Source organism: Papio anubis, chromosome 7 (genome assembly GCF_008728515.1).
Source record: "Papio anubis isolate 15944 chromosome 7, Panubis1.0, whole genome shotgun sequence".
NCBI classification, from domain to species: Eukaryota; Metazoa; Chordata; class Mammalia; order Primates; family Cercopithecidae; genus Papio; species Papio anubis.
The window spans coordinates 86,204,553-86,230,169 of record NC_044982.1 but is presented as its reverse complement, the minus strand read 5'-3'; the positions used below and the strand labels follow the sequence as shown (position 1 = coordinate 86,230,169).

Below are 25,617 nucleotides of genomic sequence, written 5' to 3'. Positions count from 1 at the left end.
AGGAAGAAGTTGAATCCCCTGGACAGACCAATAGTAGGCTCTGAAATTGAGGCAATAATTTAGCCAGTCACCAACCAAAAAAAAGCTTCAGGACCAGATGGATTCATACCACTGCAGTGCAAGAGAGCTGGTACCATTCCTCTGAAACTGGCCCCAATCAATAGAAAAAAGAGGGAATCCTCCCTAACTCATTTCCATGAGCCAAACATCATCCTGATACCAAAGCCTGGTAGAGACATTACCGAAAAAGAGAATTTTAGACCAATATCCCTTGATGAACATCGATGCAAAAAATCCCCACAAAATACTGGCAAACCGGATTCAAACAACACATCAAAAGCTTATCCACTATGATCATGGGCTTCATCCTTGGAAGGCACAGTCTAACATTCGCAAAATCAATAAAACATAATCCAGCGCTATAAACAGAACCAAAGACAAGAACCACATGATCTCAATAGATGCAGAAAAGGCTTTGACAAATTCAACAGCCTCTTCATGCTAAAAACGCCACACAAAATTCGGTATTGATGGAACGCATCTCCCTCAAAATAATAAGAGCTATTATGACAAACCCACAGCCAATATCATACTGAAGGCAAAAACTGAAAATTCCCTTGAAAACTGGTAATACATTGTGATGCTCCTCTCACCACTCCTATTCAACATATAGTGTTGAAGTTCTGGCTAAAATTAGGGCAAGCAAGAGTGAAAACGGTATTCAGTTAGAAAAGAAGAAGTCAAATTGTCCCTGTTTGCAGATGACATGATTGTATATTTAGAAAAACCCCATTGTCTCAGCCCAAATCTCCTTAAGCTGATAAGCAAATCTCAGCAAAGTCTCAGGATACAAAAATTAATGTGCAAAATCACAAGCATTCTTATACACCAATAACAGACAACACAGAGCCAACCGCGAAATGAACTTCCATTCACAATTGCTTCAAAGAGAATAAGATACCTAGGAATCCAACTACAAGGGATGTAAAGGACCTTCAAGGAGAACTACAAACCACTGCTCAGTGAAATCAAAGAGGACACAAACAAATGGAAGAACATACCATGCTCATGGATAGAAGGCGAATCAATATCGCGAAAATGGCCACGTCTAAGGTTATTTATAGATCCAATGCCATCCCCATCAAGCTACCAATGAGTTTCTTCACAGAATTGAAAAATCCGCTTTAAAGTTCATATGGAACCAAAAGAGCCCGTGATCTCCAAGACAATACTAAGTCAAAGAACAAAGCTGGAGGCATCACGCTACCTGACTTCAACCATACTACAAGGCGTCACAAAACTAAAACAGCATGGTACTGGTACCAAAACAGAGATATAACCAATGGAACAGAACAGAGTCCTCAGAAATAATACCACACATCTACAGCCATCTGATCTTTGACAAACCTGAGAAAACAAAGAAATGGGGAAAGGATTCCCTATTTAATAAATGTTGAAAATTCATAGCCATAAGTAGAAAGCTGAAACTGATCCTTTCCTTACTCCTTATACCTAAAATTAACTAAGATGGATTAGAGACTTAAATGTTAGACCTAATAATGAGAAAAACTTAGAGGAAAACCTATAGGTAGTACTATCTAGACATAGGCATGGGCAAAGACTTCATGTCTAAAAACACTCAAAAGCAACAGCAGCAAAAAAGCTAAAATTGGCCAAATGGGATCTAATTAAATCGCATTTCTGCACAGCATAAAGAAACTACCATCAGAGTGAACAGGCAACCTATATGAATGGGGAGAGAAAATTTTTGCACCTACTCATCTGACAAAGGGCTAATATCCAGAACTCAAGCAAAGAACTCCAACAAATTTACAAGAAAAAAACAAACAAACTTCATCAAAAGTGGCAAAGGATATGAACAGACATTTCTCAAAAGAAGACATCTACAGCCAAACAGACATATGAAAAATGCTCATCATCACTGGCCATCAGAGAAATGCAAATCAAAACCAATGATACCATCTCACACCAGTTAGAATGGCGATCATTAAGTCAGGAAACAACAGGTGCTGAGAGGATGTGGAGAAATAGGAATTCTTTTACACTGTTGGTGGATTGTAAACTAGTTCAATCCATTATGGAAAACAGTATGGCTTATCTCGGTTGATCTAGAACTAGATGCACTATATGGCCCTGTTACCCCACAGATATACTCAAAGGATTATAAATTATGCTGCTATAAAGACACATGCACACGATGTTTATTGCAGCACTATTCACAATAGCAAAGACTTGAATCAACCCAAATGTCCATCAGTGACAGGGATTGGATTGGAAAAATGCACATATACACCAGCGGGAATACTGGCGTGCCGCGCGATGAGTTTGGCGCCCCGGTGATGATGCAGCTGGGAACCACCCAGCAAACTATCAAAAAGAACAGAAACCAAACACCGCGATGTTCTCACTCATAGGTGGGAACTGAACAATGAGATCACTTGGACTGCAAGGGGAACATCACACACCGGGCCTATCGTGAGGAGGGAGGGATTGCATTGGGAGTTATACCTGATGTAAATGACGAGCTGGGATGGGCAGCAGACCAACATGGCACACACAAGCATACACAAACCGCACTATGCACATGTATCTCTACAACTTGTTATAATAATAATAAATAAATTTAAAAAAAAAAAAAAAAAAAAGAAATGACAGATGGTTATTCTCCTTCACACTGTTGATTGTGTATCATATTGATTGATTTTCACCTACTGAACCATTCTTGCATCCCTGGGATCAATCCTACTTTATATGTTGTCATTTACTTTTGGAAGCTAAAAATTAAAACAATTGAACTCCATGACATGGAAAGGAAGGTTACTTCAGTGAAACTGAGAAATATGAAGTATGGGGACAAATAAAGGGCAGGATAGTTAATGGGCACAAAAGGTAGTTAGAAAGAACGAATAAAATCTAGTATTTAATAGCACAAGAGGGTGACTATCATCAATCATAATTTAATTGTACATTTCAAAGTAACTAAAAGAGTGTAATTGAATTGTTTGTAACCCAAAGGATAAAAATGCTTGAGGGGGATGGATACCCCATTTACCATTATGTGATTATTATGCATTGCATGCCTGTATCTAAGTATCTCATGTACTCAATAAATATATGCACCTCCCATGTACATACCAAAGTTTAAAATAAATTTTAAAAAAGAAAAGAAAAGGCCAGGCACAGTGGCTCACACCTGTAATCCCAGCACTTTGGGAGGCCAAGGCAGGTGGATCAACTGAGGTCAGGAGTTCAAGACCAGCCTGGCCAACATGATGAAACCCCGTCTCTAATAAAAAATACAAAAAAAAAAAATTAGCTGGGCCGTGGTAGTGGGCACTTGTAATCCCAGCTACTCAGGAGGCTAAGGCAGAAGAATTACTTGAACCCAGGAGACGCAGGTTGCAGTGAGCCCAGATGGTGCCATTGCACTGTAGCCTGAGCAACAACAGCAAAACTCTGTCAAGAAAGAAAGAAGGAAGGAGGGAAGGAAGGAAGGAAGGAAGGAAGGAAGGAAGGAAGGAAGGAAGGAAGGAAGGAAGGAAGGAAGGAAGGAAGGAGGGAGGGAGGGAAGGAAGGAAGGAAGGAAGGAAGGAGAAACTACAAGGCAATAACTTGACCATAGATGCAAAAATTCTCAACAAAATACCAGCAAACTGAATCCAACAACACATTAAAAAGACAGTTCACCACAACCAAGTGGGTTTTATTCCAGGAATGCAAGAGTGAGTCAGTACAAGTGAATCAAAAAGTTTGATACATTACACTAATAGAATAAAAGACAAAAACTATACGATCATTTCAATAGATGCAAAAAAAAGCATCTGATAAAATTTATCCTTGCTTCATGATAAAAATTCAACAAATTTAGGCATAGAAGGAGCATACTTCAACATAATAAAGGCCATATATCAGAAACTCACAGTGAAAATCATACTGACATAGGAAAAACAGAAAGTCCTTCTTCTAAGAACAGAAAAAAGACAAGGATGCTCACTTTCACCACACCTATTGAATGTAGTACTGGAAGTTTTGGCCAGAGAATCAGCAAGAGAAAGAAATAAAAGGCATTCGAATTGGAAAAGAAGTTAAATTGTTTCTCATTGCAGATGACATGATCTTATATAGACAAAAACATAAAAACGTTATCAAGACAACTCTTAGAAGTGATAAATGAATTCAGTAAGGTTGCAGAATACAAAATCAACATACAAAAATAAGTAGCACTTTTATGTGGTAATAATTGTCTGAAAAGAATTCAAGATAACAATCTTATTTATAATATCTACAAAATAAAAAAATATAACTCTTAGGAATCAATTTAACCAAGGATGTGAAAGATATCTACAATGAAGCCATAAAATGTTTATGAAAAAATTTGAAGACAGAAATAAATGGAAAGATAATCCTGCATTCATGGATTCAAATAATTAATATTGTTAAAATGTTCACACTACCCAAAACAATCTATGGATCTATCGAAATACCAATGACATTCTTCACAGAAATAGAAACAACAATCCTAAAATTTGTATGGAACTTACAAAAGACCTGGAATAGTCAAAGCAGTCTTGACCCAAAAGAACAAAGTTGGAGGCATCACACTACCTGACCTGAAAGTATACTATAAAGCTATAGTAACCAAAACAGCATGATACTGGCATAAATACAGATGCAAAAACCAATGGAATAGAATACAGAGCCCAGAAATAAATCCACAGGTGATACAGTCACCTAATAGTATTTTGACAAGGCTGCCAAGAACACACAATGGGGAAAGGTCAGTATTTTCAATAAATGGTATTGGGAAAACTTTGTATCTATATGCAGAAAAATGAACTTATAAACCCTTATTTCATACCATACAAAAAAATCAACTAAAAATAGTTTAAACACTGAAACATAAGACCTAAAGCTGTAAAACTAGTAGAAGGGAAAACATAAGAGAAAAACTATACAACACTGATGTAGGCAAAAGCTAAGGCAAGAAAAACAAAAATAGACAAAGGAGGTTACATCAAAATAAAAAGCTTCTGCTTAAAAGAAATCACAGAACCAAAAAATGACCTACAGAATTGGAGAAAATTTTTGCAAACTATGTATCTGATAAGGGGTTAATATTCAAAATATATGAGGAACTCAAGCAACTCAATAGCAAAAATCAGCAACATCATCAAATAATTCATTTTAAAAGTATGCAAAAAACCTGACTAGACATTTTTAAAAATATGACATGCAAATGACCAAAAAGCATATGAAAAAATCCTCAGCATCACTGATCATCAGGTAAATGCAAATCAAAACCACAGTGAGATAGCACCTCAGCCCAATCATGATCAAACAGACAAAAGATGGCAATAGTTGGTGAGAATGCTGAGAAAAGGGAATGTTTATACACTGTCGGTGGTAATGCAAATTAGTACAGTCATTATGAAAAACGATATGAGGTTCCTCAAAAAATTAAAAATATATATAGTATATGGTTAAGTATACAGTAGGCATTCAGTAAATATTTGTGGAATAACTAAATGCCAATTAAATTTATTGTGTGCTACATAAAATTCAACTCAAATATCTCTAATAACTCTGCAGGTATAAATATTTGATGAGCAGAGAATGATTTTTCTTCAAAATAGATATAGAGAGTATTATGGTAAAGCTTACCACTGTAGCTATAATGACAATCCCTTTTACTACTTAATTATTCCTCAGGAAGCTTTGACAATACATGGACACAAAAGAAAAAAGAAAAGATAAGATCTGCTTCCACATTTTCATTATTCTTTAGGGGATAGTAAGAACTGGCTTTTGATTGTGAAAATTCAAAATGATATCCTCTTTTAAACAAACACTATCAAAACATCACAAGAGAGACAGAGCTCCAAGTCCCAACAGGCTATGATGCAAGTAAATAGACATATATAATACACTCACTTGAGCTTGCATTTTGACCATTAATATATGCTTTGAAGGTGGGGAAAATCTTTTAGGGTTTACTTTTTGCAACCCATGAGAGATTACAAACAGGATCATGCAATTCCTTGGAAGTTCTTCACGTGTCTTTGGCTCTGTGGAATAATATTTTGTCTCCTCTCCCTGACCTTCTCAGCATTCATTCAAAGAGTGAGTGGGAAGTATATAACACGTGAGTCACCCAGTTTTTTTTTCAAAAATAATAGAAAATGTTTTCTTCTTGTCTTCGAGAAAACTAAAAATATATCTTAGAGTGAAATGCTGGCAAAGAATGAAGCTGAAAAATACAAGTTCTTCTTCTTGTTTCCCTGAATTCTGGAGGATATTTTTCAATTATGGTTCATATCCCTTTAAAATATGAATAGCCACATATACAAAAAGAAGAGGATTTCAAATGAAAATGTATATTAACTGATGAATTGATGGAGAAGGGTATATTTTGGTAATTTTTGTTACTTGGTGAGTAGAAGAAATATGGCATATTTCTCTTTCCAGCAATATTTTCTTTCTCAAGCCCAAATACTGATTTTCAGTTCCATTACATTAATAAGACTGGTATTATACAAATTACTTATTATTTAAGAAACAAAAATCTTCAGCTTGTATGACTTTTTCTTATTTTTGTTGTTATTTGGGCTAGAAGTTAACCAGAGAGTGATCAGGGGAAACGTTTCATGTTTCAGGTTTGCCTAGATAGGAAAGGCCTCAGAGAACCACCACAGTGAGATGCAAAATAGCACCAAAGGTCAAAGAAAGAAAAAGGAACATGTGGAAGAAAGCAGTGAATAAAAAACATGGAACATTCATAATATAAACCTTATCTGCCTTTCTTATTTTCCTGCAGCTGACTTGGTCATGGTTAACAAATAGCAAGCACATTGAATTTGGCCACATTCACTCAGACCAGCTGCTCTCCCTAACCTCAATGTCATAATGGGCATATGAAGTTCATATATTCACCTGGAAGCATATAAAAATATTTAGAGCAATTTAAGGGCCAAAGTGTGGCACACTTCTTCACAGCATATAGCGTATCCAGCTGCCTAAAAAGAAAAGAATGTATTTTGTATGCTAAACATTGGTAGGGATACATGAAACAGCATAAAAGACCATATATCTTCTAATGACCGAGTTCTTTCTTATTACCACTTTAAAACACTACAAGTAACCTGGAGTAGCTGAAATTGAAAGTAAATATTAATTTGTGCCCTGGCATGGTACTATATTGAGAAAGAGTATTTTTAAATATCTTGATTTTGTATTTTATTTTTATATCACTAATGAATCATAATGAATCAGGCATTCATAGTCCTGTTGAAAGAACTTCATACCCAGATAAATATAGTATCAATAATGCAGGTAGACAGAAGAAAGAGTAGACTCATTGTATATAGGTAATTTATTGGAATCACAAAAGTTTGCATTCCCGGTTTCAAGTCTAGTGGTCTTAGCAAGAAAAAAAAAACAAAACTCTCCACAATTCATATTTTCCCTGCTTTCTATTGTTGGGATTTATTAAAATAAATATGTGTAGAAGTTGAGTCATGAAAGTCACACTTTTGTTGTTTAAACAAAAGTCCAATTGTTTACTACTTTATAATATACATGATAAAGAATTTTTGTTGTTTCCCAGAAGAACCAGCATGTTCCATTTCACATTTCAATTACCTCTGCCATCTCCATGTCTTCCAGACTAATGAATGTGTCCAGCATAGAAACTATCAACTTTGTTAGCTCCTTTATCCTCATGGGCTTTCCCTCAAGCCCAGAAATGCAGCTCCTCTACTTCAGTCTCTTCTCAGTAGCCTATACTCTCACCCTGATGGGAAATGCAGCCATTGTCTGTGCTGTGTGGTGGGACCGGCACCTTCACACTCCCATGTATATCCTCCTGGGAAATTTCTCTCTCCTGGAAATATGTTATGTTACTACAACTGTTCCTGAAATGCTGGCCAACTTCCTCTCCACGAGCAAGTCCATCTCATTCATGAGTTGTTTTGCACAGTTCTACTTCTTCTTCTCTTTTGGGTGTGATGAGGGCTTCTTCCTTTGCATCATGGCCTTTGACAGGTATCTTGCCATCTGCTGCCCTCTACATTATCCACGCATCATGACTAAACAAGTATGCACTGGCCTTATTATCTTTGCCTGGTCATGTGGGTTTGTAATCTTCCTGACTCCAGTTATTCTCATTTCACAGCTATCATACTGTGGCCCAAATATTATCAACCATTTTGTTTGTGATCCTGTCCCATTGATGATGTTGTCCTGTTCTGAAGACATCATCACCCAGCTCATTTACTCCACATTCAATTCTGTCTTCATGATTGGCACCTTTCTCTTTATCCTTTGTTCCTATGTTCTGGTGATTCTGGCTGTAATACGGATGTCCTCAGAGGCTGGCAAACAAAAGGCTTTCTCCACTTGTGCTTCTCATTTGGCGGTTGTCACCTTGTTTTATGGCTCTATCGTGGTGATGTATGTTAGTCCTGGATCAGGACACACAGTAAAAATGCAAAAAATCATTACCTTATTCTATTCTGTGATTACACCTCTCTGCAATCCTCTAATATATAGTCTCAGGAACAAAGAGATGAAAGATTATCTGAGGAAAATCTTCAGGACTGGAAAGGGTGTTGATAAAATATAAATAAGAGATCATTTCCATTTATCAAATGGAACTTAATTAGACATGAATATTTGTCTACAGAATCATTGTTTTATTTAAGAACTGCTATAATAATGACCCATTAACATCTTAAACACCACTAACCATAATTTGCAATACTATGGTCTTAAGAAGAAAGCTTCAACGGTGAATTAGATTTTGTGTTGAAGTGAATAAAAAGCATGTAAAATTCTGTGTCTAAGCTAATCAGAACCTCTATATGTAATTCAACTTTTAAAAAGAATACAGATGTCCATTTTGTATTACTGAGCTAAAGCAATTGATAACACATGTAACAGATATCGTAGACTGCTCCCACAATTAACACTGTAATTCCATAATTGTCCACCGGACATACTGGCTGAAAAAGAGTCAAGTTTTTAGATGTTCATCTTGTCAAAATGTAGCAAGTGGGCTTTACATTATGGAAATAGATTAATAGCCTTAGTTTGATATTCAGTGTTTTTTCAGAGAGTACACAAAACAAGAATTAGGAATTTAAAGCAGTTTAGTTACCTGGAATATAGTGCAGGTAAGACCTAAACAAAAAGGTGAGCACTACTCAGGCTATAGTTTGCTTTGCCGTAAACCCAGTTTAAACACAGGTTTTGATATCATAATTAATTTAGTATTAATACTGTGTGACTTGTGTACTGCTGGGCATTACTAAAATAAAATTCTTAAAATCCATTTTATAAATATTTGACTAACATATTGCTTCAATTTTGATCTTTGTTTTGTTCTATGGCCATTTTTTTTCAAATACAACTCTCAAAAACATGATGAAAAGGAATCACAATATGAAATGTAATTTACAGAATTTTAATTTGTAAGCCCTCATGGTTATTTGCTCCGCAAAATGAGGTGCAGCTGCAATTAGTTTTTGTGTCATAAAGAACCTGTGTTGAGAATATTTTCTGGGTTTGAAAGGCAGGATTTATGTGAGTCCTGGGGAAATGGGTGGTTGTTTTATTATACTTCACATGTGAAATGTAAATTAAATAGATAAATACTTGTCTGAAAAACTCTTTTATATAGAAAGAAAACATAAATAATTTAGAACTTCATTCAAACTGACTTAACTGGTGGCCTCTCTTTAAAGTGCTGATAAACTTAACACTGAGTTTCACCTTTCCATGCCAGTTTTGTTTATCTTTCTTAATTATATGAGAAAAAAAGGAATAGAAATTCTTAATAAAATATGTCAATTGTTATGAGCATGCACCGTGCCCATATTTGCAATTATCTTCAAGTTAATCATTAACTAATCTTATCTTACCAATATTAAATGCTATCTCATATTGAGCTTGCTAGCACCTGATAGAAAAAATGGCAAACTATTTGATACAGTAAAAAGCATTTCCATAAGATATAAACATGCCTTCATTGTGACAATATCTCTTCCTCAGTTCGTCCTCTGACTGGGCCAGGTCCCTGATGGGCACAGAGTTGAGAAACAAACATCTGCATACTTTGTGCTTATTCTCATAGGCCCATACATATGCCTCCACCTCAAATTTCCTTAAATCTGATTTTTCTGTAGTTTGGGGGAGCTTTGCTTAGTGAAGTTTTTTTTACAACAATCTTTATTCTACACATATCCTTATCTTGCATAGCAAGCTATTTCTCCCAACATTCAAAGTGGACAACTAAGCATATTGCTCCCAGATCATTGGTTTATGAGGATTTCCTCCATCACTACATTCTATGGCTACCCTTGAGAGGTGTTAAACTGCAGCATGCAGTCATACCTATGGCTTCATGGTGGGAAATAGATAGATTTCATACAACCAACTAATAAAGGAGGAAAGAGCCTCGGGCTTCGCTCACAAATGGATTGTCTGAATATACACTTGGACAAGGAAGATATTGACTAATGCTGCAGCTTAACGCCTCTCAAGGGTAATCATAGAATGTAGTGATGGAGGAAATCCTCACAAACCCATGATTTGGGAGCAATATACTTAATTGTCCACTTTGAATGCTGGGAGAAATAGCTTGCTAGGCAAGTAGAATAATGATTGTTGTAAAAAAGCTTCACTAAGCAAAGCCCCCCAAAAATACAGAAAAATCAGATTTAAGGAAACTTGAGGTGGAGGCCTATGTATGGGCCTATGAGAATAAGCACAAAGTATGCAGATCTTTGTTTCTCAACTCTGTGCCATTAGAAAGTATCCTCCAGAGTGGAGGCACTCAATAGCTAGGTGAAAAGAATGAGTCATCTAAAAATGTCAGTCAACTCTGATTTCATTCACCTCAGTGCTTATAAAAGGGAATATAAAGAAAGTTTTATACATGGAAAATATGCACGAGCCAGAAAATATGGGCATTCTCTTACCAAGGTTGGTGACAAGTCACTGAGCCACTGATGAGCCACTGAAGATGCAGCCTTGATGAGAAACCAACACTAAGCCCTCAATATGGCATCAATCTTTGAGAAAACCAGCCAGCAATGGGTGGCAAATTGATTACATCAAATTTCTTTTACTTTGGGGGGTGCAAAGTGACATGAAAGAGCATAGTCAACCTCTACTTCTTCATTTCTTTTTTTTTTTTTTTTTTTTTTTTTTGACACGGAGTCTCACTCTGTTGCCCAGACTGGAGTGCAGTGGCGCAATCTCGGCTCACTGCAAGCTCTGCTTCCCGGGTTCACACCATTCTCCTGCCTCAGCCACCCGAGTAGCTTGGACTACAGGCACCCACCACCATGCCTGGCTAATTTTTTTTGTATTTTTAGTAGAGGCGGGGTTTCACCGTGTTCGCCAGGATGGTCTCGATCTCCTGACCTTGTGATCCTCCCGCCTCGGCCTCCCAAAGTGCTGGGATTACAGGCGTGAGCCACCGCGCCCGGCCCTACTTCTTCATTTCTTATTCACTCCCCAACTCCCTATGATCTTGCTTTCTATCTCCTCTGTTTGACTAAAACTTCTTTTCATCATGTTTCTGTAGAGGATTAACAATAATCATCATATGGATATTTTATCTTAGGTATAAGAAAGTATAGTAACTCAAATAAGTTTTTCAATCTACCATTGTTTTCATTAGTCAACATTATCTTAGCCAGTGAAGATGTGAACTCTACATTTTGTAATTCTGTGTTGTTTGGGTTTGAAAACGTTTGCTATAACCTGGGAGTAAGTTGTCTTGGATCAGTTGCAGCCTCTTATGAACAAGAGTAAAGATGAAAAAGTTGAAAAATGTGTATTACCCTATAATTGCAACCCGAAATCTAGCTTATTTTTCATGTTTCACATGAAATAGATGTTTAACCTAGTAGTTCTCAACTTTAATATCCATATCAATCACCTATGGATCTTTTCAAAACGCAGATTCTCTGTGACATCAGGAAGATTGAAGAATAGGAGGTCCCAGTTTTCCCTCCCCTTCATAGAATGTTCAATTAGCAACTGTACACAGACAAAAACTCCTACATGAACACTTCAAAACTCATGATTAAGCCTGAGAAACCTGTGTGAACTAAAGAACCAAACAAAATGCCACATGAGAAGGGTAAAAAGAATAGTCTCACTTTGACCACATCACCTCTCCCTCTCTCCCAAGTCAGCACACCACTTAGAATTTTTCTAGGCCCACAGTTTCTACAGTAGGAAAAGAGAACTAGAGGTGGACATTCACGTTCCCTGCATTCCAAGATACTTCCCAGGAAGCCTACTCTGGTCTCACCTTGGAAGGAGCATGGGGTAATAAAATGGCTAGACTACTATGGTCAGGTAGAAACAGAGCAGGAAGGCAGAGCTCATAGTGACAAACATGCAGATCTTGGTGGTAGCTCTATGTAACGGCCATCAGTGGTATGTGATTAGGGGTATTAGCCAACAGTGTAACAAACCAACAAAGTCAAGCTGGTTGCCCCTGAAAATAGGAAGTTCTACCTGGCTTGAATCCCTAAACAATCAGCCTCCATGCCAGCCCCAGATCCCATCACAAAGCCCAGGGAGGGGAGATGACCACAGCACATTTTGATAAAGTACAAGGGCTAGACCTGCCCCACTCAGAAGCCCAGACAGTAGTTTGGCTTAGTCTCAAAACCCACAACAGGGACCCAGCCAGGCAGGGAGATGCATATCACAGCCCATTTTTAGCACAGTGTAGGGTCTAGAACTGCCTTACCTGGGGACTCGAACAGTGGTTCAACTCAGCCTCAAAATCATCCCCAAAGCCCACTCACAGAGAGAGATACCTGCCACAGTGCATTTTGGCAAAGTGAAAGGGCTATATATACCCCAACAAGGAATCTAAATGGTGGTTTGGCTCAATCTCAAAGCCCACCCCAATGTCCCACCCAGGCAGGAAGGCAAACATCAAATGTGCATTCCCACCAAGTATAGTAGTTGTACTCTCCATCTTGAGCAGTGTCTCCACCTAATTTTGTAAGTAAGCCTGCAACCCCAAACAACTGCAGAACTCAAATAGTGGTATCATTTAGCCAGGAAATACATCCTGTGGCCTGGCCCAGTCAGAGGCAATCACCATCCAAGCAAACAATTTTGTCTGCTTGCAGAGCTCATTTAGTGGTCTTACCAAAAATCAGAGCCCAGCCAGTAGTCCCAGCTGAACTCAGAGCAAAGACAAAAGCTGAGCCATCAGGAGAACCTGAAAGCAGAAAGCAAGCTCTACTTTCCCAGGGTTAGTACCAGCTGACCAATCTAGAATCAAAGTCTAGACTAAATACTGAAAGTCTATCCCTGCCAACTAATACCTCCTCAAATGAACAGACGCCAGTGCAAGAACACAAGGATTGTGAAGAATTGGGGAATGATGACACCTCCAAAATAAACTAATAAAACTCTAACAATGAACCCTAAAGAAATGGAGATTTGCAAAATGACTGACAAAGAATTCAGAAAAGTCCTCTTTAAAAATGTAGTGAACTACAAGAATATAACAATAGATAATTAAATAAAATTTGGAAAATAATACACAAACAATATAAGCTTTTTGACAAAGAAATAGAAATAATAAAAATATAGAAATCTTAAAGAATAAAATCACTGAAATGAAAGTGCAATAGATAGCTCTAACAACAGGCTCAATCAAGCAGAAGGGAAACAATCAGTAAGCTAGAGACAAAACATTTAAAATAATTCAGTCAGAGACCAGGCGCAGTGGCTCAAGCCTGTAATCCCAGCACTTTGGGAGGCTGAGGCGGATGGATCACGAGGTCAGGAGATTGAGACCATCCTGGCTAACACGGTGAAATCCCGTCTCTACTAAAAAATACAAAAAACTAGCTGGGCGAGATGGCAGCGCCTGTAGTCCCAGGTACTCGGGAGGCTGAGGCAGGAGAACGGCATAAACCCGGGAGGCGGAGCTTGCAGTGAGCTGAGATCGCACCACTGCACTCCAGCCTGGGCGACAGAGTGAGACTCCATCTCAAAATAATAATAATAATAATAATAATAATAATAATTCAGTCAGAAAAAAATAAAAAGAATGTAAAAGAATAAAGAAAGACTCTGGATATGAAGGAAAACTATTAAGACCTAATATTCATCTAATAGGAGTTTTCAGAAAGAAAAGAAATAGAAAAGAGACCAGAAAGCATATTTGAAGAAGGAATTCTAAAAAATTACCAAATCTGGAGAAAGTTGCTAACATCTAAATACAACAAATGCAGAGGTATGCAAACAAGTTTAAGCCAAATAGGAATTACCCAAGATGTATAGTAATCAAAATAACAAAAATTAAAGAAAAAGAAAACATTCTGAAAACAGCAAGTAATGAGAAGCACATCACATACAAGGGAATACCAAAATAGCTGTCACTGGATTTCTCAGCAAAAACCCAGGAGACGAAGAGAGAGTAGGATAATGTATTCAAAGTGCTGAAGAGAAAAAACAAGGCCAACAAGACTACTTAACCCAGCAAAGTTGTCCTTGGCAAATGAGAGAAAAAAAAAACTTTTCCAGACAAACAAAAGCTATGGGAGTTCATTACCACTAAATATATCTTAAGAGAACCACTAAAGGGAGTTATTTGAGCTAAATTAAAAGGCTGCTAATTAAAAACATAAAACATATGAGAACACAAACGCATTGGTATAAGAAATACAAAGTCATAACCAGAATATTCTAAGACTGTAATGACAATGTGTAAAGCAATTTTTTTCCTATAGTACAATGGTTAAAAGACAAACCTATTAAAACACATAGAGCAAAAATAGTCAATGGATACCCATTGGAAAATGATGTAAATTTTGACATCAAAAACATAAAATGTGGGAGAGGAGAAATAAAGTGTACAGATGTTGTTGGCAAATAGTGTACAGTTGTTGTTGCTGTCAGCTTAGAATAGTATATCACATAAAAATAAAGACTAAAAACATCACCCAACACTACATAAGTACATGGAAATTAAGTGACTTGCTCCTGGATAACTTCTGGGTGAACAATGAAATTAAGGCAGAAATAAAGAAAGTCTTTGAAATAACTGAAAACAGAGACAAAATATGCCAAGATCTCTGGGATGCAGCAAAAGCAGTGTTAAAAGAAAAGTTTATAGCACTAAACAATTACCTCAAAAAGTTAGATATATCTCAAATTAATGACCTAGCATCAAACAGAAGAGCTAGAAAAATTAAAACAAAGCTAGCAGGAAAAAAAATAACTAAAACCAGAGCAGATCTGAATGAAATAGACCAGAAAATTAATGCCAAGAATCAATGAAACCAAAAGTTGATTCCTTAAAAGGATAAACAAGATCGATGGGCTGCCAGCTATAGTAACAGAGAGAGAGAGAGAGAGAGAAGGTTCAAATAACCACATTAAGAAATGACAAAGGTAACATTACAAATGATCCCAGAATACAGAATATCCTCCAATACTATTAGGAACACACCTCTATGAACACAAACCACTAAATCTAGAGGAAATGCATAAATTTCTGGAAATAACCTCCCAAGATTGAATCTGGGAGAGATTAAAACCCTAAAAGACAAATATTAAGGTCCAAAATAGAAGCAACAATAAAAATCTACCAACCAAAAAAGTCCTAGACCAGATGCTTTCACAGCCAAATTCTACCAGACATACAAAGAAGAGCTAGAACCAATTCTACTGAAACTATTCCCAAAAATGATGAGAACGGACTCCTCCCTAACTCATTCTGTGAAGGCACATCTCTTTGATACCAAAACCTGGCAAGTAAAAGTTTATAGCTACAAGTGCCTACACCAAAGAAGTAGAAAAATTTCAAATAACCTAGTGATGTATCTTTAAAAACTAAAAAAGCAAAAGCAAACAAATCCAAATTATTAGAAGAAAATAAATAATAAAGGTCAGAGTAGTAATAAATGAAATGGAAACAAAACATACAATACAGAAGATCAACAGAGAGAAAAGTTTGTTTTTTGAAAAGATAAACAAAATCAACAAAACTTTACCTAAGAGAAAAAGGGAAAAGACCCAAATAAATAAAATTAAGACATAAAACCAATACTGCAGAAATTAAAAGGATCACTTGCAACCATATGCCAATAAACTGGAAAATCCAGAGAAAAATAGATAAATTCTTAGACACATACAACCTACCAAGTTTGAGCCATGAAGAAATCCAAAACCTGAACAAACCAATAACAAGTAATGAGATCAAAGCCCTAATAAAAAGTCTGTCCGCAAAGAAAAGCCCAGGACATGATGGCTTCTCTGTTGAATTTTACCAGATACCTATAGAAGAATTAATACCAGTCCTACTCAAACTATTCCAAAAAATATAGGAACACAGAATACATCTAAATTCATTCTATTAGGACATTATTACTCTGATACAAAACCAGAAAGAGACATATCAACAAAAGAAAACTACAGACCAATATCCCTGATGAACACTGGTGCAAAAATCCTCAAGAAAATACTAGCAAACTAAATCCAACATCACATTAAAAAATTAATTCACCATGATCAAGCGAGTTTTATTCCAGAAATGCTAGGATGATTCAACGTATGCAAATCAATAAATGTAATTCATCACATAAACAAAGTTAAAAACAGAAACCATAGGATCATTTCAATGATGTTGAAAAAGACAACCATAAAATAGGAGAAAATATTTGTAAACTATCCATCTGACAAGGGATTAACAACCAGAATTTATAAGGAGCTCAAACAACTCAATAGGAAAAATCTGATCATCTAATTTTAAAATGGGCAAAAGATCTTGCTCAAAGGAAGACATATAAATGGCAAACAGGCATGTGAAAAAGTGCTCAACATCATTGATCATCAGAGAAATGCAAACCAAAACTACAAGATGAATCATCTAACCCCAGTTAAAATGGCTTATATCCAAAAGACAGGCAGTAAGAAATGCTGGCTAGGGGCGGGGCGCGGTGGCTCACTCCTGATATCCCAGCACTTTGGGAGTCCGAGGCGGGCAGATCACAAGGTCAGGAGATCGAGATCATCCTGGCTAACACGGTGAAACCCTGCCTCTGCTAAAAATACAAAAAAAAAAAAAAAAAAATTAGCCGGGCGTGGTGGCGTGTGCCTGTAGTCCCAGCTACTCGGGAGGCTGAGGCAGGAGAATGGCATGAACCTGGGAGGCGGAGCTTGCAGTGGGCGGAGATCATACCACTGCACTCCAGGACCTGGGCAACAGAGCAAGACTCTGCCTCAAAAAAAAAGAAATTCTGGCTAGCATATGGAGAAAGGGGAACCCACTGTTGGTGGGAATATAAATAAGTACAATCACTATGGAGAACAGTTTGGAGATTTCTCAAAGAAAACAAAAATAGAGCTACCATATGACCCAGCAATGCCATTGGTAGGTATATACATAAAAGAAAGGAAATCAGGATATCTGAGAGATACCTGCATTCCCATGCATACTGAAGCACTATTCACAATAGCCATGATTTGGAAGCAACCTGTGTGCCCATGAACAGATGAATAAATAAAGAAAATGTGGTTAATATATACAATGGAGTAATACACAGTCATGAAAAAGAATGAGATCCTGTTATTTGCAACAACATAAATAGAACTGGAGGTTATTATGTTAAACAAAATAAGCCAGGGACAGAAAGACAAATTTTCCATGTTCTCACTTATCTGTGGGAGCTAAAACTTAAAATAACTGGATTCATGGATATAGAGAATAGAGTAATGGTTCCCAGAGACTAGGAAGAATAGTAGGGTTAAGGGGAGGAATGGATAATGGGTATAAAAATACAGTTAAATGGGATAAATAAGATCTAGTATTTGATAGCACAACAAGGTGAATTTAGCCAAACATAATTCATAGTACATTTAAAAATAACTAAAAGAGCATAATTGCATTGCTCGTAACACAAAGAAAGGGTAGATGTTTGAAGTGATGGATATCCCATTTACTATGATGTAATTATTATACACTGTATGCCTGTAGCAAAATATCTCATGTACCCCATAAACATATACAGTCACTGTGTACCCATAAAAATTAAAAAAGGAAAATATAAAATAAACAACCTGATATTACAACTCAAGTGACTAATAAAAGGAAAGCAAACTAAACCCAAAGTCAGCAGAAGGAAAGAAATAACAAGGATCAGAATGCAAATAAACAAAATAGAGACTAAAACTATAATAGAAAAGAACTCAATGTAATAAAGAGTATTTTTTCAGAAGGATAAACAAATCAACAAACCTTTAGCCAGACCAAGAAAAAAAGAGAAAGGACTCAAATATTAATACAATCAAAAGTGAAAAGGGAGACATTACAACTGATACCATAGAAACATAAAAGCTCATAAGAAAAAAAAGCTTATAAGAAAGTATTATGAACAGTTGTACACTAACAAATTGAATAAAGTAGAAGAAATAAATAAATTCCAAGATACATGAAAGACACCAAGACTGAATCAAGAAGAAATAGTAAGTATGAACAGATCAAAAATGAGTAATAAGATTGAATTGTAATAAAGTCTCCCATCAAAGAAAAGCCCAGAATAGCTTTACTGTTGTATTCTACCAAACATTTAAATAATTAGCAATCCTCAAACTCTTCCCAAAAAAATCTAAGAGGAAGGAATACTTCCAAACTTTTTTTAAATGGCCAACATTACTCTGATACCAAAGACAGACAAGAACAAGAAAAAGAAAAGAAAAATGACAGATCAATATCCCTGATGAACGTAGATGCATGAATCCTCAATCAAATACTAGCACACTGAATTCAATAGCACATTAAAAAGATAACTTACCATGCTCAAGTGGATTTACCCCAAGGATGCAAGATGGATCAACATACATAAATCTATAAATGTGATATACAACATTAACAAAATGAAGCCCCAAAATTATATAATCATCGAATTAGATGCAGAAATAGCATTGGAAAAATTCAACATTGTTTCATGAAAAGATTCTCAACAGAGTTGGTTTAGAAGAAATATACTTCAACACAATAAAGACCATATATTACAAGCCTACAGCTCACATTATACTCAACGTACCCTCCAAATCTCAGGTTTAATTGTGATCCCCAATGTCAGATGGGGTGCCTGGTGGGAGGTGTCTGTGTTATGGGGGTGAATCCCTCATTGGATGGTGATGGTATCCAACCCAACCCTCATGAACAGGTTTGTATTTTACCTATAGTAGAGTTACCATTAGATCTGATGGTTAAAAAGAGTATGGAACAACACCCCCACACACACACAACCTTGCTCCCTCTCTTGCTATGTGACACACCTGCTTCTCCGTTGCTTTCTTCTATGAGTAAAAGCTTCCTTAGGCTTCAGAAGCTAAGCAGATGCTGATGCCATGCTTGTACTGCCTGCAGGACCATGAGCCAAATAAACCTCTTTTCTTTATAAATTACTCAATCTGAGGTATTCCTTTATATTAATGTAAAATGGACTAACACAAATGTTATTGGTGATTTATGCAATGGCCATTTTAAGGGTGTGGTGGGGGGAAGCCATATTTAAATATATTGGAGGTGAGGAAGACATGAGGAAAAGATGAAGATTCCTTACTGTCTTTTAAGTATGGCAGGCACGCTCCTGCCTCGTGGCCCCTATACATGCCATCTCCTCTACCTGGAATGCTCTTTTCCCAGATATTTATATTTCTTTCCCCCACACTCCCTTCAAATCTTTGACCAAATATCACCTTTTCAGTGAGGCCTTTCCTGACTAGCTATTGAAAATTCCACCCAGGGGAATTGAAAGATATTGGTCGAAAGATACAACGTTTCAGCTAAACAGGATGAATACATTTGGAGATCTATTGTACAGCATGGTGACTGTAGTTAATAGTCATATGTTATACCATTGTCCCTAAATATCTGCAATATCTGGGGGGCAATTGGTTCCAGGACTCCCCAAGGACACCAAAATTCTGGGATGTTCAAGTCCCTTATATAAAATGATATCATTTTATATTTGCATGTAACCTATGCATATTCTTCCATATACTTTAAATCATCTATAGATTATTTATAATACAAATAAAATATAAATGTTTTATACATAGTTGTTATACTTTTTTTTTAATTGCTTTTATTGTATTTTTTGTGGGTTTTTTTCCTAATGCTTTCTATCCAGTTGGTTGAATGCCTGAATGTGGAACTCATGGAAACATAAGGCCAAAAGTATACTTGAAATTGTTAAAAGAGATTTTAAATGTTCTCTCACAGTAAAATGAAAGTATGTGGAAGTGATAAATATGTTAATTAGTTTGAATTAATCATTTCACCACATATACATATCAAAAAATCATCTTGTATGCCACAAATACATAGTTTTTTAATATAAAATAAAAAATACTCAATCACCTATTATAAAGCAAGCACGTATTGAACAAGTGCCAAGCTAACCTCACATACTGGATAATGAGTCCATGGAAAGTAGCCTTGAGCCTTGCTTAAATGGGAAAAGACCCAAGTGACAGAGTAGCTCCCTGTGGAAAATTGTAACTGGTTTAAATGACAGCTTAAACTCCAGAATGTCTCACCAAACAGTCAAACATATCTCTGTAAGGACAGAAGTAAAACAATGCTAGTTTTGTGAATTGTTTTTTCTTCTAATGTGAATCTATATACTGTTTTTGTCAATTACATCTTAGGGGGGGGGGGGGGGGGGGGGGGAATGCACCTCTGCCAGCTCCCACACACACTCCTATTGACCTGACGTTTCTAATTTTTCACCACATTTACTCATCACTCCCTAACATACTATATAGTTTACTTATTTATTTATCACCTGTCTTCTCCCTTTGGAATGTAAGTTCCACATAGGAATTTTTGTACATTTTCTTCACTGCTATGTGCATGAGCATTTACAGTAGTCCCCGGAACATTCACAATCAATTGTTATTGATGGATTAACTAATCAGTTCTGAACATTAAAATATAAATATGAATACTATAAACATGTATAGTACATTTTATACTTAAATACCAATACTACTCTATGAATATAAGTATGATGAAAGGAAAAATTTTAAATGTTAAATGGTTATATTGTATTCTTGTGGATACGTATGTTTTCTCAAATTTTTCTATAATAAACTTGTAGTTACACTTGTAAAATATCGAAAGTATTTGTTAAGATAAATGTATGTAAATAAATTTCATAATTTCTGAAATGGTCATTTCAGAGGTGTAGGGGAGGTGAGGAAGAGATGAGGACTCCCTGCAGTCTCAATCATGCCAGGCGTGCTCCTGCTTTGTGGCACCTATACATGCCATCTCCTCTGCCTGGAACCCTCTTTCCCCAGATGTTTATGTTTCTTGCCTCCACACTTCCTTCAAGTCTTTATCCAAATATCACCTTTATGAGATTTCTGAATTTTTTATTCATCTATAACATACAAAAAGTACATTGTACAAATCATAAGTATATTGCTCAATGAATTGTTATCAACTGATAACTCCTGTGTAAAGGTACCTAGTTCAAGAAACTGAATGTTATCAGCATCCCAAAATCCCAACCTTTTCAGTGAGGCTTTCCCTAACTACCTATTGAAAATTCCACCCAGGGGACATGGGGAGGCATTTGTCAAAGGGTAAAATGTTTCAGCTAAAAAGGATGAATAAGTTCTACTGTACACCATTAACCTTAAGAGAGATCTCAAAAAGGAAAAGAACTCACAGAAAAATTGCTGTAAAGGCTATACATGAAAGGGGCAGAAGGGAGGTGGAGGGAGTGCAGAGAGCTGTGGGCTGGGTCTGAGCCTCAAGGCTGTTTCAGCATAAAATACTACAAAGACTGTTGATAAGCAAGCCTGTCCCCCATTTACTAAGCTTAGGCAATTAACTTTATGTATCAAAATTTTATTACTGCCCAACCCTGATTTAAGGACTCAACACTCTGACTTGAGAAAACCTAAAGTACAAAAAGTTACCTCAAAGGTGGATGAGAATCTCTAAGGAGCTCAAATATATGTCTTCAATGTGTTCTAATTGCAAGTTACTTACAATCTGGCACAACATATTGGGAGAGAGGAGTAGTAGAATGGTAAAAGTCAAACCTAACTTCAAAATATTGTAAATTATGGCTCTAAGATCATTCTTAACGACCCAATATGTGCAATGAGGCTCTTCTCTTCCTCCTCCAAGTTACAGACGGGAACACGAAACACTAAGCCATTCACATTACCCGAGGGAAGGTAGAGGGAAAGGGCAGTCCAAGTGTCCTGACCTGTACTGCTCACAGGGGATGCCTGGCCCACCACTAAGTCTGGATACTTCCAAACCTATTCTTACATGAAAACAATATCTGGGGACCATTTCATTCCAATTGGTTTTGGGTCCTAGTTTCTGCCCAGTGGTCAAATCCAGAAACCCGGTCAGGACCTAGTTTCAATGAGTGGCTCTGAGCTTAGCTAATTAATGGCTTCCTGGCCCAAGAAAGTTTTCTTGTTTTTGTTTGTTTAATTAATTGTTTGCTATTGCACTAAAATACTTTGTCTTACCTGACAATGAGTGAGCTCAGGATTATCTTGGCACATTTGGTTATGTGGTTTGAGCCCTCCCAGAGTGTTACTGTCTACTAGCTACCCATTAAAGTTTAATAAGGCGGAAGACAATGAGCTTGCTAGAGATGTCACAGAGCCTTTGTTGCCATGGCAATAATTGTTGGACCAGAACACAGAGAAGGATGTAAGAGATAAGAAAGAGAAAATTGCAGGAAAAGTTGAAGCATAATAGTTTTTTTTAAATAGTCTCTAAAATTATAATGGAGTAATGTGTTTAAACTTGTGGGGAAAACTACTTTATGAGAAAGGTTAATTTTCCAACATCCTCTTAAAGAGATATGGTTTTATGGAAGAATGGTTTCTAAGCTACACTTCATTTTTTTTTTTTCAGGCGGAGTCTCGCCCTGTCACCTAGGCTGGAGTACAATGGCACGACTTCTGCTCACTGCAATCTCCACCTCCCAGGTTCAAACGATTCTCCTTGCCTCAGCCTGCCAAGTAGCTGGGATTACAGGTGTCCGCCACCATGCCTGGCTAGTTTTTTTGTATTTTTAGTAGAGACACGGTTTCACTATGTTGGCCAGGCTGGTCTCGAACTCCTGACCTCATGATCCGCCAACCTCAGCCTCCCAAAGTGCTGGGATTACAGGTGTGAGCCACCGTGCTTGGCCTACATTTCATCTTAAAATAAAAGTAAACAAATTGGGGTTAATTTGGAAGCACACTGACTATTATAATACCAGGAAGTTCATAGGAAGGCAGATAGATAGCCATTAAAATGGCAGAAATTCAACAAAAATTTTAAGAGATGATTGGGTCAGTGAGAAATAGTTTTGATGTGCAGTATGAAACCCCAAATATTCCAGGGGCTCCTGCAAAGTATAAACTTGGAGTATCCTTGACTTAGAACTGAAAGAACAGCAGGATTGGAGGTGGGTGAAAGAAAGAACCTAGTGATCTAGGTAATGTCACCTTGGACAACATTTGCTCTAAATTGCTCCCAGCATCAGTGGGTAGAGCTTGGGAGGAGTGAGTGTGTATTTCAAAGCCCAGGGCTTCAGTCAGTGTGAATGAGACAATGAGGATTATCCTGCCCCGCTTGTGCTTCTGAGCCAATATGCCAGGGCTTGAAGAGGAGAGGAAGGAAATGAAGAAGTCACAGAGTGCCTGACTGAAGAAGCAAAGTGCAGAAACACATCCTCCTCCCTCCTCCCTATAGAAGTCAACCTCCCCCCAGACTGCCCATCACTCTCAGCATGGGATGGCAGTGTATTTACTTAATTAGCTAAAAGTGAATAGAGCTTAAAGTTTAGTCCTTAGGTAGGATTTTGCTGACATAGACTTCCTAGGACTTTTGTTCTATCAGAGTGGCCTGTTGCACTGTGAGCTTCTTGTGTCAAAGGTTAATGAATCTTGTCTCTCCTGAGTCTAATGTTCCAATGCATGTTCATTTAACCAGGCTGTTTATTATATGTAGCAGTTTAGTGACAAGATTATTTAAGAAAAAAAGCCCCAAAGATAACTTACATTGTTGATCAGAGTAAATTAAAGGCATAAACATTTAATAATACCTAGAAGCCATATTCAGAATAGATATAATTTTTACTAGTTATGCTAATCTTTTGAAAGAAACATCACAATCAGAAATGAAAAAGGCCATGTTACCACTGACCCCACAGAAATAAAATATAACCATCAGAAACTACTACAAACACCTCTACGCATACAAACTAGAAAACTTATAAGAGATGGGTCACTTCCTGGACACACCAATAACGTGCTCCAAAATTGCATCCGTAATAAATAGCCTACCAACCAAAAAATATATATATTTTTAAAAGCTCAGCACTAGATGGATTCACAGCCAAATTCTACCAGATATGCAAAGAAGAGCCAGTACCATTTCTGCTGAAATGATTCCACAAAACTGAGGAGGAAGGACCCCTGTGCAACTCATTCTATGAGGCCAGCATTGTCCTGATACCAAAACCGGGTAGAGACACAACAACAAGAGAAAACATCAAGCCAGTATCATGGATAAACATTGATGTAAGGCAGCTTGTGATTAGTATCATGACAAAGACACAAAGATGGCAAAATAAAAATGCAAGGATGGGGCCGGGCGCGGTGGCTCACGCCTGTAATCCCAGAACTTTGGGAGGCCAAGGCAGGCAGATCACGAGGTCAAGAGATAGAGATCATCCTGGCCCACATGGTAAAACCCCGTCTCTACTAAAAATACAAAAATTAGCTGGGCAAGGTGACGCACGCCTGTAGTCCCAGCTACTCAAGAGGCTGAAGCAGGAGAATTGTTTAAACCCGGGAGGTGGAGGTTGCAGTGAGCTGAGATCACTCCACTGCACTCCAGCCTGGGGACAGAGCGAAATTCCATCTCAACAACAACAACAACAAAAATGCAAGGATGGAAAAGGTGCTTTGGTTAGGGGAAGAGGGGAAAACATTCCGGGGGAAAAAAAAATGTCTTTTGAACTGGACCTTGAAGGAGGGGTTTTACAGGTGTAGATGCAGATAAATAGAATTCCAAATACAGAAAATGATCACAAAGAAGAGAACATAGGAAACTGAAGCTATTCAGAGAATGAAATGTTGTCTACTGTCTAATTTATCTGTAAAAGAGAATAGGGAAAGATAACTCCAGGAAACTAATCTGAAGTCAGTTTGTGGAGAACTTGAGAACTTGAAATCGTTGATGGCTTTTGAGCAGACAACAAGATCAAAGCTATGTTTTAGGAGTTTCTAAGTATTATGACTAAGTGATAATAAAGGTCTGAATAAACGTTTTCCTCCTTAGTCTCTCCAAGTGGAAGTTTGCTTTTAGACAGATGTGTGTGGTCCTAGGGCATACATCCCTGATGTCCTCAACTACTTCACAGCACTTCGTAGGAGCATTCACTCACACATGAGTGTTCAGTTACACTGTGTCGGCACCTAAATGCCATGAAGTAAAAAGAGAAGGGACACTAATCAATAAAAGTAAATACTTCTCTCATATTAATTGGGAAGTCACATGTTCCT

At 37.1% G+C, this 25,617-nt stretch overlaps 3 protein-coding genes across 3 annotated transcripts in view; 1 reads left to right on the top strand and 2 right to left on the bottom strand.

Moving 5' to 3' along the window:
• LOC110743735 (olfactory receptor 4Q3) overlaps positions 1-22,991 on the bottom strand; it is a 35,308-nt gene extending 12,317 nt beyond the window's left edge. Inside the window, exon 1 of the mRNA XM_021940946.2 lies at positions 22,579-22,991. The gene's annotated coding sequence lies outside the window, so the exon portion shown is untranslated. The remainder of the gene's footprint in view (positions 1-22,578) is intronic.
• The window catches only part of LOC101024101 (olfactory receptor 4K2), a 190,250-nt gene that overhangs the window by 157,359 nt on the left and 7,274 nt on the right, over positions 1-25,617 (bottom strand). The gene's annotated exons all lie outside the window — the stretch shown is intronic.
• Positions 5,508-8,641, top strand: LOC110743642 (olfactory receptor 11G2-like). Its single transcript, XM_021940324.2, has one exon. It carries the CDS (start codon positions 7,673-7,675, stop codon positions 8,639-8,641), a length of 969 nt encoding a protein of 322 aa, XP_021796016.2. The 5' UTR covers positions 5,508-7,672.

Excerpts from the sequence above, each read along its gene's own strand:
- LOC110743642 (XM_021940324.2), top strand. The coding sequence starts at position 7,673 with ATGTCTTCCAGACTAATGAATGTGTCCAGCATAGAAACTATCAACTTT.